At 39.8% G+C, this 16,023-nt stretch overlaps 1 protein-coding gene across 2 annotated transcripts in view; it reads left to right on the top strand.

Moving 5' to 3' along the window:
• The window catches only part of LOC127574611 (desmoplakin-like), a 61,540-nt gene that overhangs the window by 28,189 nt on the left and 17,328 nt on the right, over nucleotides 1–16,023 (top strand). For both annotated transcript variants that reach the window (XM_052023760.1, XM_052023761.1), the window contains exons 15-19: nucleotides 4,029–4,210; nucleotides 7,098–7,270; nucleotides 9,760–9,898; nucleotides 10,608–10,801; nucleotides 12,503–12,665. In XM_052023760.1, the coding sequence (XP_051879720.1) occupies nucleotides 4,029–4,210; nucleotides 7,098–7,270; nucleotides 9,760–9,898; nucleotides 10,608–10,801; nucleotides 12,503–12,665 (851 nt within the window). The remainder of the gene's footprint in view (nucleotides 1–4,028; nucleotides 4,211–7,097; nucleotides 7,271–9,759; nucleotides 9,899–10,607; nucleotides 10,802–12,502; nucleotides 12,666–16,023) is intronic.

Genomic DNA, 16,023 nt, shown 5'->3' with positions numbered 1-16,023 from the left:
ACCGGATTGGATTGGGAGATTTCAGGGAGTGAGGTGGAAGAGTGGCCTGATGGTTGAGTAGCACTACCAAAGGAACGGCCAAAGAATAATTTTGTGGACAATGCTCCCAATGACTGTTGTATGGGTAAAGAAGTGTGCATAAAATGCTTCCGTCATGGGTCCTCCACAACATGCATAGTACCCAAGATACTTGAGCATAACTGATGACCAGCTGCGCATGCTTCCTTCACAAGCTGTCGATCACATGAAGGGAACAACAGGGTGTCACCGGATTGGATTGGGAGATTTCAGGGAGTGAGGTGGAAGAGTGGCCTGATGGTTGAGTAGCACTACCAAAGGAACGGCCAAAGAATAATTTTGTGGACAATGCTCCCAATGACTGTTGTATGGGGAGTCACACCACCCCAGGCACAAATTTCCATTTTGATAGATGTTGACTTTAGATCTCTGGAGGAGGAAAGGAAGAGGTAAATAATCACTGTGTTGCTTTCTTAAGCAAGTCATTGTAAGGAACTCCATTATATCGACTAGAAATCATTGGTGATTTGGGACAGGATGTGCAGGGCTAAATTTCCAAAGTGGCACCTTTTGAGACTCTCTCATAATAAGCAGTTTTATTCCCCAGACACGTAGCACTGAAAGAGGGCAGAGCTACACAGCAGAATTTTGAGCCCTCTGTTCCAAGGACAATCTGGGTTATTTCTCCTGATATCTTAAACCTTCTCAGCCCACTCCACTAATGAAATACATTACTGGAAAAATATTGCCATGCTGACAGGAGCTTATGTAGATGGGAACATTAAGAGAAGAAACAAGATTATTAAGGGTCAGATCACATATTTCAGTACAGTAATGATGCAGCTGTTAAGTTACTTGTCTAGTAGTACAAAGGCCTGAGAGAGTGGAGCTCAGATTCCACCATGGAAGTTATGGAATTTAAGTTCAATTAATAATTATTCATTAGGAATTATGGCTGCAAAGCCACAGGGTTGTTGAACCAGGTGAGTTGTTACACCTACGCCTTTGCAAATATGCCATCCTTGCCTGGTCTGACCTATGTGTGACTCCAGAGCCGTCATGGTGGTTGTCCCACGTAATGCAGAAGACAACAATGTTTTTAAAATAATGACATAGACTTTTCATTTCCTCCTCTCATCTTCTGGAGAGCAGATGTTGATGCTTGAATTTCTTTCAAGAAGTGCACCTGGCTTTCTGCATGGACATATTGAGAGTTTGAGTGACACTCCATGCTGAGAATATGATTTTGTTAAATTAGCTCTCCTTAATAAATCTAGAAATTTATCCTTGGCCACATGTACTAAACACATAGCCAAATTTGGGAACCATAGTTCAATGTGCACAAGCCACAATCCTGTTTGTTTAATGCATGCGATCGAGGACAGATTTCCACCCTGCTGCTTTTAGAGGGGTGACCAGAGCAACTTTTGTCAGCTTTGTGAAGGCATATATCAGTTTTTTTTAAAAACTGTTAGATAAATTCCAACATTATGTCACGTATTTTATAGAAAATTCAAACTACCAGATTAATCAGAACAGTAATATATGCAATTTATAGTGCGTTACTCTGTGTTTTCTTAAATATTTGTTAGCTTCTAACTGCAGGCATCAATATTCCAGTATCGCTCATTTAAATAAGTGACTCATTAAAGTACTGAGGCAAACTTAACTACAGAAAAGATTACATGATGATTTAATAAATGTGTTTAAAATTACAATGGGGATGGAGAGAATAGTTGCCATGCAAGTTGATAGGGTCGTTAAGAAGGCGAATGGTGCGTCGGCCTTCATTAGTCAGGGGATTGAGTTCAAGAGCCGTGAGGTAATGTTGCAGCTGTATAAAACTCTGGTTAGTCCACACAGAGTATTGTGTTCAATTCTGGTCACCTAATTATAAGGAGGATGTGGAAGCTTTAGGGAGGGTGCAGAGGAGATTTACCAGGATGCTGCCTGATTGGAGAATTAGGTCAGAGGAGGAATATTCAGGGGAGATGTCAGAGGTAGGTTCTTTACACAGAGAGTGGTGGGTGCCTGGACTGCACTGCCAGGGGTGATTGTAGAGGCTGGTACAATAGGGACATTTAAAGGCTCTTAGATAGGCATATGGAAGTAAGAAAAATAGAGAGTTATGGGCTGTGCAGGAGGGAAGGGTTAGATTGATCATGGAACAAGTGTTCATATAGTTTGGCACGACATCGTGGGCCAAAGGGCCCATACTGTGCTGTACTGTTCTATGTTCTAATAAATGAAATGTATGTTTCCACTGATTGAGGCACCAATAATAGGTGACATAGATACAAGATTAAGTGTAACTTGATTCATCTCAAATTGATGCTAAAAGTAAATCAACATTTTGCTTTTTTAAACATTAAAAGCAAACCTACACGTACCTTTTGAGCAGGGATTCTTTGGGTACTGTTAAGTCTCATGAGTTTTCACCTAAAATATCAAAAACTATTTGAAATTGGAACCTGTTTTTGTCTGAGAAACAATTTCTATGCAATAACAGAATAACCTACTATGATCATAATAATTCTCAAGTTATTATCCTGTGTGGATGGAAACATTGTGTCTTCATTCTCACTAGAATGAGTAAGAGATTTCATTTCTTATGAAGAGACAGTGGTAAAGGTCACAGACTAAATCAGGAGTGTAGTGGGATTTGCAGAAAAGCCCACAGACCAAGAAGAGCTGGAGTTGGGTCAGGATGTCACTGTGCAAATTGGCAGCCAGCAAAGAACACCTCATGTTCAAATAGAAAACAATAAATTATCTGGTTATTATCACATTGTTAATTGTGGGAGCTTGCTGTGTGCAAGTTAGTTGCAATGCTTCCACATTACAACAGTGGCTACACTTAAGGAGTATTTGATTGGCTATGTGAAAGAAAATGTGGGTATGAAATATGGTATAGAAATGTAAGCTTTTCAATTTACTATGTAATTAGATGACATGCTTGGAAAATTAGAAAGCTTTAAACAAGAGGTATGAAATATTTGTATCCTCATAGAATCATAGAAGTGTATAGCATTAGAGGACAGCCAATTGCTTGTGATTGTCAGAGCAGAGCTTATCTTTTCCCCAGTGCTCAGTCCATAGCTTCAAGTACACATTTCTTAAATGTGATGAGGGTTTTGCCTCATCTGTCTGCTTTCAGTCTGTGAACGCCAGACTCTGACACCTTTATGCAAAAAGAGTCTCAATTCCAATCCAGTCTTTCCAACAATTACATAGAATCTCAACTCCCTGGGTATTGGGCTCTCTGTTAAGGCAATTAGGTCCTTCATATCCCCTCTATCTTGCGTCCTTATTATTGTGTATATATATTGACCAAATCTCCCATCAGCCCCTTCTTTTCCAGAGAATACAGACCATCCCATCTTTCCTTAAGCAAAAGTCATCCAGTCCTAGCAATGTCCTTGGAAACCACTTCTGTACCTTTCTTTAAAGTGTAGTCACTATTAGTGTGACCAGAACTGTTTGCAAAACTCTAGATGTAATCTCACTAGTGTTTATCCTTTCTTTCTTCCCCATGCCCAAAGTACAGCAGAGAAAAAGATTTCATCTTATAAAAGAGTACTGGGTTAGGAGTTAAACTGAAAGAAATGAAAAGGAGAATAGATCAATTAAATCTGCATAGATCCCTCTGAAATGTCTTCCATCTTACTGAACCATGGCTTCCCCTCTACCATGGTAGATAGAGATCCTGACCATATCTCATCTATTCCCTGCAACTCTGCTGTCACTCCCTCTCCTGCTGTACAGAGGAAGGATGAGTCCTCCTGGTCCTTGCCTTTCTAGATTCGATTAACAAGATCAGCTTTGTACTCTTTTGGGGAGTGCTGAGTGTGAAAAATTGTATTTTCTTTTTTGGATGTTTCACCAGTTTGGAATGGTTGCCTGCTTCAGAAGATTGAGTAGGGTCAATGATGAATCAAACTGAATGTGATCTGCAGAAATAATTGCTTCATGGAATGATCAATTTCTTTGTTCTCTGGTACCCTTGGTAGGTCCAACACAGGTGGTAATACCACCACAAGTACTACCAAGGGTGGACATGAATTTCCAGCAAGAACTCCAGAAGATACGTCATCGTTTGGAGGTGAATGAAAACAAAATGATGGAAAAAATACATCTCCTCATTGATTCAAATGCACAGGAGGAGTTTGCACAGAGAACGTCCGAGTTGGAGGTGAGAATGAAATGACATTAGAATGTGAAATTTTAACTTTAAAAATGACTGCAAATTTTCTACGCAAAAGAATACCTCTGATTAGTTTTACCAGGTAATGTATCATTAGGGAAAGGAAACTTGTTTCATTTAAGCTGAATTTTGGTCTTGTGTATTAACCAATGAGCCAGCAATCCCAGAGTAAGCACAAAGGCATCCACGCTTCTGAATAAAGCTTTTGACTTCAGTAGCTTTTTGACAAGTAAATCTGATAGATGGTTTTTTTTTTACCATTTTGAGTATTGTTTTTATATTTTAAAAAAAAGGGGAAAGGAGGGAAAAGGAGTCAGAAAATTCAACTGTGGTCAAAAAAGGAGAATAAAGTCACTTTTATTTGGGTCTGAGATACTAAACAATTCTCCATTTTGAATCAGTAGATGTTGGCGAACTTGCACTGAGTGTGACAGGTTCTGTCAATCTCATCACTGTTTGTACATGATTTTTTTTCCCAAATTTATGGTTACTTAATAAAGTATCATGTTTTTTGCCTTGCAATAAATTAGATTCAGAGGACTGAGTGGTGAAAGAAATGTGAAAATCATCCTCTGTTGTGCTTTTAGTAAATAGTTGGCTGAGGAGAGCATGTTATGGAATATTTGACGGTAATAAAATGTGTAGACTTTGTCCCTTTCTTTTAAATGGTGGAAAAATTAGCTTTCCTCCATCTGTATGCACAACTTTTATAAGCTTCCTTTTTTTTGTTATTGCACAGTATTCAGTTGATGCTTTGAAATGGAAAATCTACCACTCCAGCTGCATTAATTAACAAACCATTTTTTCCACCCCTTTTACTCCAACCCAGCCTAAATTGGATGAGGGTTTCCTACCTCTGTAAGGTGCAGAGGACAATGTGAAATGATTTCTATTTGCTCTGTGTGAAAAGCCAGTTCCTACTGTATACTGGGCTTCTGAGCAGAAGCCATTCCTAACTGCACATGAGCTTTCCATCTCAGAAGGAAATGGAAATACCAGACTGGTGCCAAATAAGTACACATTCAAGATTGGGTACATTAAAGGAGGATCGAGGGAGTGTTTCATTAAAGATGGCTGTCTCTATCTAATAGGCAATTTTAAGGCAGATAGGGGTTTGAAATTGAATTTTTCAAGTTTTGGTGGATTTAAAGTGTTTATCTGACAGTTTAATAGAGGTATTAACAAATTTATGGATTATATCTAAACAATAATTATCAGTTTTCAGAAGATCTAAGGCAAGATGTTCTACTTTAAAACTTGTGGACAGAAATCACAGGTAACTGTACTGCAATGTACAGTGTTTGCTTGGAGTACCCCCAAAATGGAAAGTTTTGCACACCATACAATGTGAAATAAAAAAAGACTCTGAAATTCAGCCAACAATTCCTTGTCTGATGAGAACAAATTCACCAAAATAAATTCATCTTGTTGAAAATCAATAAAATGCTGATGCTGGAAATTTGAATACTGTTTACTCTGATTCTGGAAAATTCTGGAAATAATCTGCAGATCAGGCAGCACCTGTGGACAGATAAACAGAGTAAATTTCAGGCTGACGATCTTCCATCATCTCTCCACCACTGTTGCTTGAACTACTTAGAATTTCAGAACTTTCTGCTTAAGCTCACCCTATATTCTTTCAACAAGTTGATAAGTTGGTTTATTATTGTCACATGAACCGACATACAATGGAAAACTTTGTTTTGCACGCTATCCATACAGATCATATTACATCAGTACTTTGAGGTAGTACAAGGGAAAATCAATAACAGAATGCAGAATATAGTGTTACAGTTACAGAGAAAGTGCAGTACAGGCAGACCCACGGTGAGGTAGATTGTGAGGTCAAGAGTCCATCTTACTGTACAAGGGGACTGTTCAATAGTCTTATAAGAGGATAGAACCTGTCCTTGACCCTGACGGTATGTGCTTTCAGGCTTTTGTATCTTCTGCCCGATGGGAGTGGGGAGAGGCCGGTTTCAGTAATGTGTTGAGCTGTATCTATAACTCTTTGCAGTTTCTTGCGGTTTTGGGCATAGCAGTTGCCATACCAAGCAGTGATTCATCCAGATAGGATGCCTTCTATGTTGCATCTATAAAAATTGGTGATGGTCAATGGGGACGTGCTGAATTTTTTTTAACCTCCTGAGGAAGTAGAAGCACTGGTGTGCTTTCTTGGTTGTGGCATCTATGTGGTTGGACCAGGACAGGCTATTGGTGATGTTCACTCCTAGGAACTTGAAGTTCTCAACCCTCTTGATCTCAGCAATATTGACATAAATAAACAGGAGATCTAGAGGCCCTGCTTCCTGAAGTCAATGGCCAGCTTTTGTTTTGCTGACCTTGAGGGAAAGGTTGTTGTCATGACACCAGGTCTTCTATGTCCTTCCTGTACTCTGACTCATCATTATTTGAGATTTAGCCCACCAAGGTGATGTCATCTTAAACTTGTAGATGGAGTTAGAGCAGAGTCTAGCCACACAGTCGTCTGTGTATAGGGAGAAAAGTAGGGGGCTGAGGACACAACCTTGTGGGGCATCAGTGTTGAGGATAATTGTGGCAGAGGTGCTGCTGCCTATCTTTACTGATTGCAGTCTGTCGCTCAGTAAATCAAGGATCCAGTTGTAAAGGGAGGTGTTGAGTCCAAGATCTAGGAGTTTGGAGATGAGTTTGCTTGGAATACAATTGGGCATTAGTACCTTAAAAAAAATTATGTACCGAATTACTTATTGATTAGGCTCCGTAAAAGCAGTGCTTGATTTGAGTTCCAGATTTTACTTGAAGTGTATCTTATGTTCTTGAAACATTTTTAAAATCTGAAATGTTGTAAATTTTATTCCATTTCTAATTTGTTTCTTATGTTTCTCCTTGACAGTCTTTACAAGATCAGTTGAATACAATTGACGACGACTTTATCAGCCTTCAGAGTAGGTGGTATCAATCACCAAATGCATCATGCAATCAGAAGACTTACTTTGAAACAGAATTTAGCCGAATAAGCCAAAGATTGAAGAACAGCAGTGACTTTTCTTCGGCCTATTTAGAGAGGTGAGAGGAAGTTAATAACCATGTTATAGATACAAATAATGTAAATTGGAACTGCAGTGGATGTAATGTATGTATCAGCATACTTTGCAATAGCATAGATGTTAAAAATACATGGAATTTCTTTATACAAGTCTTGTGATGAATGTTGATGTTCCATGATAGGTTTAATCTGAGTTTCAATCCATTGCAACTTTTCCTGATTGACATCAGATTTTTGTAATTCATAGTTTCCCTGCAGTTGCCTGTTTACAGTACTTCCCAGGAAAGATTCCTTAAGGGTTTTCCCTTAAAACGCAGCTCATTTAAACAGCTGTGTATCACAGTTGCACTCCATTTTTCTTGTCATTAACAAAGTTCCTTCAAGTGAGAAACACTGTTTATGTGGTCATTAAATGGACAGAAAGTAATTCTGTTAATCTGTCATATATTACATTTTATGATAGATAGAAAACAAAATTTTACATAGAGGAAGGATATAGTTGTAAAATAATGACAAAATTATCCTTCTCCTGAGGTGATGCTGAAGAAGTTCACCTCCAACTGACATTTCGTTTTGCAACTGAAGCTTAAAGGGACAAGCCACCTTGCAGAGTGCTGCAGCTTTAGAAGAGGTTTTAATGTGTCACTTAATATTATACTGCTGTTTGTATTAAAGAGTGAGTCCTCTGAGCAGTATGCAAGTTTGTTTACTAACATTTGTACTTCAGTTTTAAACCTTTCCCTCTTTAGATTTTCATTCCTCAAGTTTTCTTATGGCATGGGACTGGGACACATTGTGTCAAACTACATTGTCTCAGTTTTGTCACAATGGAATGGGAATTATTCAGTGGAATGGGAGTTATTCAACTAACCTGAAATGCTGCATGGTTTCTGTCATCCTTTCTTCCCTTTCTCGAGATGGGATCTCCTTTGACACAATGAAGTTCAGAGGGAGCTAGCTGTTCTAGTGCATGAATCACAAGAAGTTAACAGGCAACTCCAAAAACTAGTTAAGACAGCAAATGACATATTTGCCTTTGTTGTGAAGGGGTTGCTGTTTAAGCCACACCTGGAATACCGCACACAGTTTTGGTCCCCTAACCTTAAAAAAAAAGGATATAGTAGCATTGGAGGCCATCCAAAGGAGATTCACCAGGGAGGGTTGGCCTGTCAAGAAAGGCTAGACGAGTTGGGTCTGATTTGCTTGGAGTTTAGAAGAATGAGGGGTGATCTTATTCAAAAAAAATTAAGATCTTAATGTGGCTTGAGAAGGTAGATGTTGAGATGTTTTTACTAGTGGGAGAGTCACGAACAAGGGGACAGCTTCAAAATAAGGACTGGTCATTTAAGGCTGAGGTGCATAGAAATCTTTCTCTGAGGGTGGCGAATCTTTGGAGTTCTCTGCCCTAGAGGGTGGTGGAGACTAAGTCATTAGATATCTTTTAAGGTGGAGATGAATAAATATATGAAAGAACGAGGAATTGAGGGCTCTGCAGAACTGGCACAGGAAAGGAGTTGAGGCCAGTGTAGATCAGCCATAATCATATTGAATGGCAGGGCAGGCTTGAGGGGTCTGGTGGCCTACTCCTGGTCCTATTTTCTTGTGTTCTTGGTTATCTAAACACCTAGCTGAAATAACATTAAAATTTGCAATTTCTAATTGGCTTCCCCCAAACCTGGATTGAATATGATACCCTCACTCACCTATCCACCCCAGCCCATTTATATACCTGTTTAATGTAAAAAAAAACTTTTTCACATGACCTGATTTAAACAAAAGAAAGTTACTGCAAATCCAAGAAGTATTTTAAGCAATTCAACAAAATAGGTAGCAAAGGATGTGTAGTTCAAGTTTATGCATCCAACAGATTATATTATGACCAAATAGACCAGGTTATGCTAATGTGGGTGGAATCACCACCTATATACCCTGTGTGGTGCAGCACCCTTCAACATCTGCACACTGTGGTGCTGAAGTTGGAGATGCACTGGAAATCAGACACCAGGGTGCCGATCTCCTCTTCAGCCACTGGACTAGTATAGAGTCCAGTGGTGGTTTTAGAAAGTGTTGGGCTGGATGATGAATGCATCCAGCTCAGTATTCTGCTTTACCCCAGGCTGCAAGCCCATCATTTAGATGGGTTCACCATCTGGTCAGCCTCATACCTTGCACCCTTTATAGATCTGAACTTCTCCAAAACTTTGCTTCCTAACACAAATGGCAATTTGAGGGGAAAGAAAGTAGCTAAATTTTAGGAAACTTTTCGTAGGCAATCTTGCTGTAAGAGAGGACATCAAAATTAAAAATTGGAATAAATGGATCCATTATAACTGAATAAAAATTGTATTCTCATGGCTTCAATTTAATTTGAGCAGAAGAGGAGTTTTGGAATAGTTTTGACGTTTAATCAGTAGTGATATTGCCCGTTGTAGAACTTGCTAGTCCAAAATTTTGTGAGATCAGATTTTTTTTTTGCATTAAGGTATTAATTAAATTTATTTTTCCTTAGAATGAAAGCATTGAGATTACTCTTTCAAAATATTCTTGAAGTGGAAGATCTGATAAAAGTTTATGAAGCAAGACTAACAGAAGAGGAGACTGTCCCGATGAGTTTGGAGAAAATAGAATCTTACAGAGACAATCTGCAGGTAAATAGAATTGACGGCATTACTTTCAGATCTGTTTGGGGACAATTATTAACTTACTTAGGTAGGTGATAATTTGGCAGACCAGATAATCCACCAATGCCATTGATTTCCAAGGGAGGTGTGCAGACAATTATGCCAGATTGCCACCGAGGTCATGAAAGTTAGGCTTATTCTGACTCTTTCAACAGTGGAGAAAAACAGGCGGTTAACATTTTGGGTCAGGACCCTTCTCCTGACCCGAAATGTTGACCGCCTGCTTTTCTCCACGGATGCTGCCTGGCCTTCTGAGTTCCTCCAGCATCATCGTGTTTTTCATCTAGATTCCAGCATCTCTAGTCCTTTTGTTTCTCCTATTTATAAGGTTCCTTTTGGTTTCTAGGATGAACTCTTTTAGCTGCTGTAGGCCTGTTTTTTTTTAAAAAAATGTCAGCTACTCCTGATTTCTTTCCCCTTTCTTCCCTCAAACAAGCATACTTTGAGATATCAGTTCACGTGAGGTTTTCAGAAAATGGGAACTCATAAAATAGGACATTTCCTCCATGCTTCCTGGGTGGCTGCACACCTCCTGTCCTCCCCATTCCCTCATAGTTAAGTAGAGTTGGATGTGCCTGTGTCAATACTTGTGCAAAGAGCCTCCATAACCTGGAAGCCTTTCAGTGATTTCACTATGCTTTGAAAGTCTTATTTTTGGTTTGCTCTTTCCTCTTAGAAAATGAAGATGGAACTGGATCAGAAGAAGAACTTATTGACGTCGATGCAGCAAAGTATGCAGGAATCTCTCCGAATCAATGATGACATAATGCCATCTTTCTATAAGTGTGATATAGATCTTGCAAAGTACAATGAGAAAGTAACCCAGCTTACAGACCGATGGCAGAGGATCTACAAAGAAATCGATAGCAGGTGTGGTTTTGCTTAACCTTTCAAAGTGTCAACCAGTTCGGCTCAGTCAGACAACTGAATTCTTTCTGGTGCTATACATGTACTGTAACTGTGCCAAATTCTCCTGGATAGCCAGTTGTCTTTGTGAGTTTGATTGTGGCTGGAAAATTCAGGCTTTTGAGATTTGAATGTGAGTGCTAGCATAGAATGTCAACACAAGCAAACCATGTGCAATTGGAGACACAAGAGACTGCAGATGCTGGAATCTGGAGCAACACACAATCTGCTGGAGGAACTCTGTGTTGAGCAGCATCTGAGGGAGGAAATGGAATTGTTGATGTTTCGGGTCGAAACCCTGCATCAGGACTTGACAATTCCTTTCCTTCCACAGATACTACTTGACCTGCTGAGTTCCTCCAGCAGATTGTTTGTTGCACTTGCAATTAAAGTAGTGTGCAGAAGATCAATGAGACCCTGTTGAGCTTAGTGGATCTTATTTAATCTGAGCAAGATCCTGGGACCTTTATGCCTTTCAGTTTGCATTTCTTTGGGGGTGGTCTGGAACCTGACAGAAGGTCCCAACCTCAGATACCTTGGCTTCAGACACTGAGCTGTTTAGCTTTGGCTACTCCAGGGTCAATCTTGCTCACATGCATAGCCTTTTGATAGAGTCATCTTATTTGTCTCCTTTTGTTCTCTATTGCTGACTAGAAGCTCGAGACCATAATCTCATAGAGCTTGAGAGTAAGAATTAGTAAGACCTATGCAGTTGAGGAAACTACGTTTATTTTAACAGTGCAGTTGAGGGAAGGTATTGCATTCATCTCTATTGATTTCTTCTTGTGAGTAGAAAAGTATTGTATGTCCATTTCTCAGCAGTCTAATTGATGAATGTGAGAAGTACCTAAAATACTCTGAAATACACAAATAAGATTCTGTACTAAAAAAAGAAAATACTGGAAACACCCAGCAGACCAGGCAGCGTGTTGTGGAAAGAGAAACAGTTAATGTTTCAAGTTAAAGACCCTTTGTGAGAACTGGAAAAGAAAGAAAACAATTTAGTATTAAGTTGCAGATAAAGTACAACAAAGGGAATATCTGAGAGAGGGTGATGCCAGGGTTGCCCTGGTGAAAAGTTGTGCTCCAGTCAGATGAGTGGGGCAGTAAAAGGCTGATAATACAAAGAAGTGTAATGTGCAGCAAATAGTGGGGCTGTGAGACATGCCCAGCGGGTCAGGTTGTGCTAATGGAGAACAAACAACAAGTCAATAGCACAGGTGGATGACCTCCAGCAGAAATGGCCTGTTCCAATATAGACAGAAAGTGAGTTACCTGAAGTTGAAGAATTCGATATTGAGTCTAGAAGGTTCCAATTTTTCTGATTTTCAAATAAAATTCTAGATCCCAGTTGTCTTAGGAGTACACAGCCTGAAAGTGGAGGGTGTTGAAGAGGTCTAATATCTAGTGCCTAGCTCAGGCCATCCATTCATCAGTTCCACAGGTTGTATCTTGGGCAATTCCAGATAATGGTCAGTACTGACCACTCAATCATGGTTGTTATCAGAGGGCAATTTGGGGAAGGTAAACACTACAGAAGGTAAAGATGACTTCCTCCTTCAAGTAACTTCTCTTGTACTTGTATTCTAGTAACTGTTTCTTTCTAAAGCCCAGAACACTTATTCTCAAGTAATTAAATGTTTGTGTTTTGTTTGTATCGTGCAGGTATTATGATTTAGATAAAGAACGTAAGCAGCTCAGAGACTATGGAGATTTGTTTCAGAAGCTTAGTAAGTGGATTGATGTAACAAAACGCAAACAGGACGGGTTGCAAATCAACAGGTATGAGGATACAAATGTCCTTGTACAGCAGCTAAGTGAACAGAAGGTTGGTATTTTTTTGTGGTATTGCACTATATTTACAACTAGTGAACATGTAACCATTATACATCAGTTATAACTGGTTTTAGAGCGTTAAATCCAGATAGCTCAATCTAGCAAAACATACAGATTAAGATTGCATGTTTTGCTCTCCCATGAAATGTGGAAGATATTTCTAATTAGTTGGCACAGTCACCCTGTGACCATGTGGATTTCCTCCTGAGTATTCCAGTTTCCACCCATGTCCCAAAGATGTGCTGGCAGTTATAGGTTCACTGGTACTGTAAATTGCCCCTGATGTAAATGGATGGTGGGAGAATTAGAGGGGTGTTAATGGGCTTATGCGAGAGAATAGATGAGAATGGTAACAAGTGGGTAATGGGATAGATGAGAGTCAGCATAGATTTGATAGGCTAACTGGCCTCCTGTGTTATAGGGAAATATGACAGATATGAGCAGTGTTGCACATTTCCAGAAAACATATAGTAAGAGACAAATTTATTTTGTTCTGTGGATGTGATTAATCTCATGACCCATAGGATAAATAGCTAAAACAAATGCACGTTTTATAAAATGAGTCTGAGCAACACAACCAAGGTCAGGAGAATGACTATTCGACATTCAGGTTCATCCATAATTCCTTGTTCTGGTAGGAAATTGGAATTTTGAGTATTAGTCAAGATTTTGGGATTGTGACAAAGGAACTTTGGCTGTTCATTGTGCTAGCCACTGCTGACTTTTAGAAGGCTTCTGAGTGGTTACCCTACATCATTGCCCATCTGATACAGCATGGCATTCTCTCCCAGAGTTTGTGGCATATGTCAGCAAGGCAATCTATAGCATGACTTCGCAACCCAAAAGACAAAAGAACATCCACTGGGAAGTGCATAATCTAAACCAGAAAGTAAATGTTAGATATAAAGTGGGTACAGAAACTAAAAGAGTGGGGGAGAAAGGCGTATTTAAGAGATATAGTGATAAGAAATGGGGAACAAAAAAAAAAGGAGAATCATTATAATTTTTTAAAAAGTTATGAACCAAGTTGGGCTGACCAATGGCCATTGATTCTGAAACTATTCCACTGACTATCAGTTGTTCAGGCCTCAGCATGTCTGTACTTTGATGTGGGCGGCACAGTGGTGCAGCAGTTAGTGCTGCTTTTACAGAGCTCCAGCAACACAGGTTTGATCCTGACCTCAGGTGCTGTGTGTGGAGGTTGCATATTGTCCCTGTGACCACGTGGATATCCTCTGGGTGCTCTGGTATTCTCCTGCATCCCAAGGATGTGCTGGAGGGTTAATTGGCCATTGTAAATTACCCCTACTCTAGATGGGTGGCAGGAAAGCCCATAGGGAATTGATGGGAATATGAGAAAGTATAGGTTGTAGGGAAATAGTTAGGGGAACAGGACTGATGGGAGTACTCTGGGTATAGGCTGAATGGCATCCTCCTCTTGTATTGTTTTAAAAATAATGAAAGGCAGAAGTTCAAAGTGAGCTGGAAGTCGGATGCAGTTGCATCTGACTACCCACTCCATTACAGGGCTTGCCATTTGATATCAGCATTGGAGCAATGATGGGCTGAAGAGATGGAAAGATGCACTTTGCACCTGGTCCCTCAGCTTAATGGAGCCACTGGCATTGGAAGAAGGTATTATTTTACTTTGTTTGCATTAATATTTTTAATTATTTATTACTATCGTAATATGTTTTTGCTGAAATTTATGTTGGATTTTTAAAAAATTATTTAAATTTGATTAGTTTTATAATGTCCTATCAGACATTTAAGAATGGTTTTTAAAGCCTTTAACAGCTGTGTAAGGCTGTTTGGGTGTTCCTGGGAGGAACATGCAGGGCTTCGGGCTACACCATCAGAGACCTAGTGACCTCTTGGAGCCTGCTCCAAATCACTGGATGCCTACTGGTGCAAAGGGACAGCTTGTCCAAAAAAGGTGCAGGTGGGCAGGGCCTATAGATTTTGTGTCCGGGCAGTGGGGCCAGGGCTACAATGTTTGGCAATTAAATTAAATTCCAATGGAATAAGACTTCATACTTGCTAAATTTGCAATGTCAATGGTGATCCTGGGGCAACATGGGGCTGCTTCTGGCCGTTCCTCAATTGAAGAGCACATTCGCTACAGAGGGCCAGTGATGTTTCCTCTTAGCTGATTTGAAAGGTGCTAAATATGGGTGGAAATGTCCTATCACCTTTTGAAGGACTTTCCAAGCATATCTTTTGAGGTATGGATGTAATGACCTGAGGTATTGACTGAGAAAAGCAGAAAAAGGTTTGCTCCTGTTAGTAGCTCAGCTGGTAGATCTAGCTAATGAGCTCCTACATGGAAAATTGCCCAAGACAAGTTGCCATGTTTAAACTCTCAACTTTCCTCAAAAATAGTCTTTTATTGCATGTCCTAAGGTGGCAGAATTGGGATCCACATGATATCACACGTGGAACTGGTGGGAATTCCTCCAAATTGCAACAGTCTCACTTTCCCTTCCTGTGTCTGTCACAACAAAAGTACAAGAAGCAGCCAATCACATATTCAACCCAACCACTGGCATTGGAAAAGTGGGGAATGACATGCCGTAAGCGAGTCTTCTGCAAATTCTGACCCCATCAAAACCTTGCTCAATCCAGTAATGGTCATGTATTTATAATAGGCCAGATTCTGAAGGGAAATACTGGCAGCTCTCTCCATTTAACTGCTTCATAGTCATACAGCATGAAAACAGACCCTTCGGCCCAACTCATCCATGCCGACTAGGTTGCCCAGTGAGCTAATCCCATCTGCCTGCATTTGGCCCATAGCCTTCTAAACCTCTCCTATTCATGTACTTATCTAGATGGTGTATTGGATGTGGGAGATCTAGGGAGTGTTGGATGTGGTGCTTGAGGTGACCTATAGGGTAATGATTCATGAATTCATTTAATTTTTCCTATCTTTAAAAGGAATAACAGTTGCAATGTGAGGTCCTTTCTTACAAAAATGAAGTGTGCAATTTTTTTTATCTTAATAGTCTGAACTCTTGAATCAGATTCCAGTTAGTAAATTACTTTGAGATCCATCTATATAAAATTGCAACCTCTTCTTCAATTACAGCCAGTAATTCACCTAGTATACATATAAATTTAAATTTACTAAAATATACCTGTGAGGCAGTGCCATCAAGTTTGGGATTCCAGTACAAATGCTGATGTCCTAAACTTGTTGACCATGTTTCATTAACCATTACACAAAGGCAGTCCAATGTGGAATTTGTGGTGTTCAGCAGTAGAATGTGAACTTTCCCTGTGGAATCTGTTCCTGACACAACAGTGACTCTGTGGAGCCAGGGGCAAGGCAAGTGTTGGGCAACCTACAG

The sequence above is a fragment of the Pristis pectinata genome, chromosome 9 (genome assembly GCF_009764475.1).
Source record: "Pristis pectinata isolate sPriPec2 chromosome 9, sPriPec2.1.pri, whole genome shotgun sequence".
Classification (NCBI taxonomy): Eukaryota; Metazoa; Chordata; class Chondrichthyes; order Rhinopristiformes; family Pristidae; genus Pristis; species Pristis pectinata.
The sequence above is the reverse complement of the archived record's forward strand: the minus strand, read 5'-3'. Positions and strand labels throughout refer to the sequence as shown.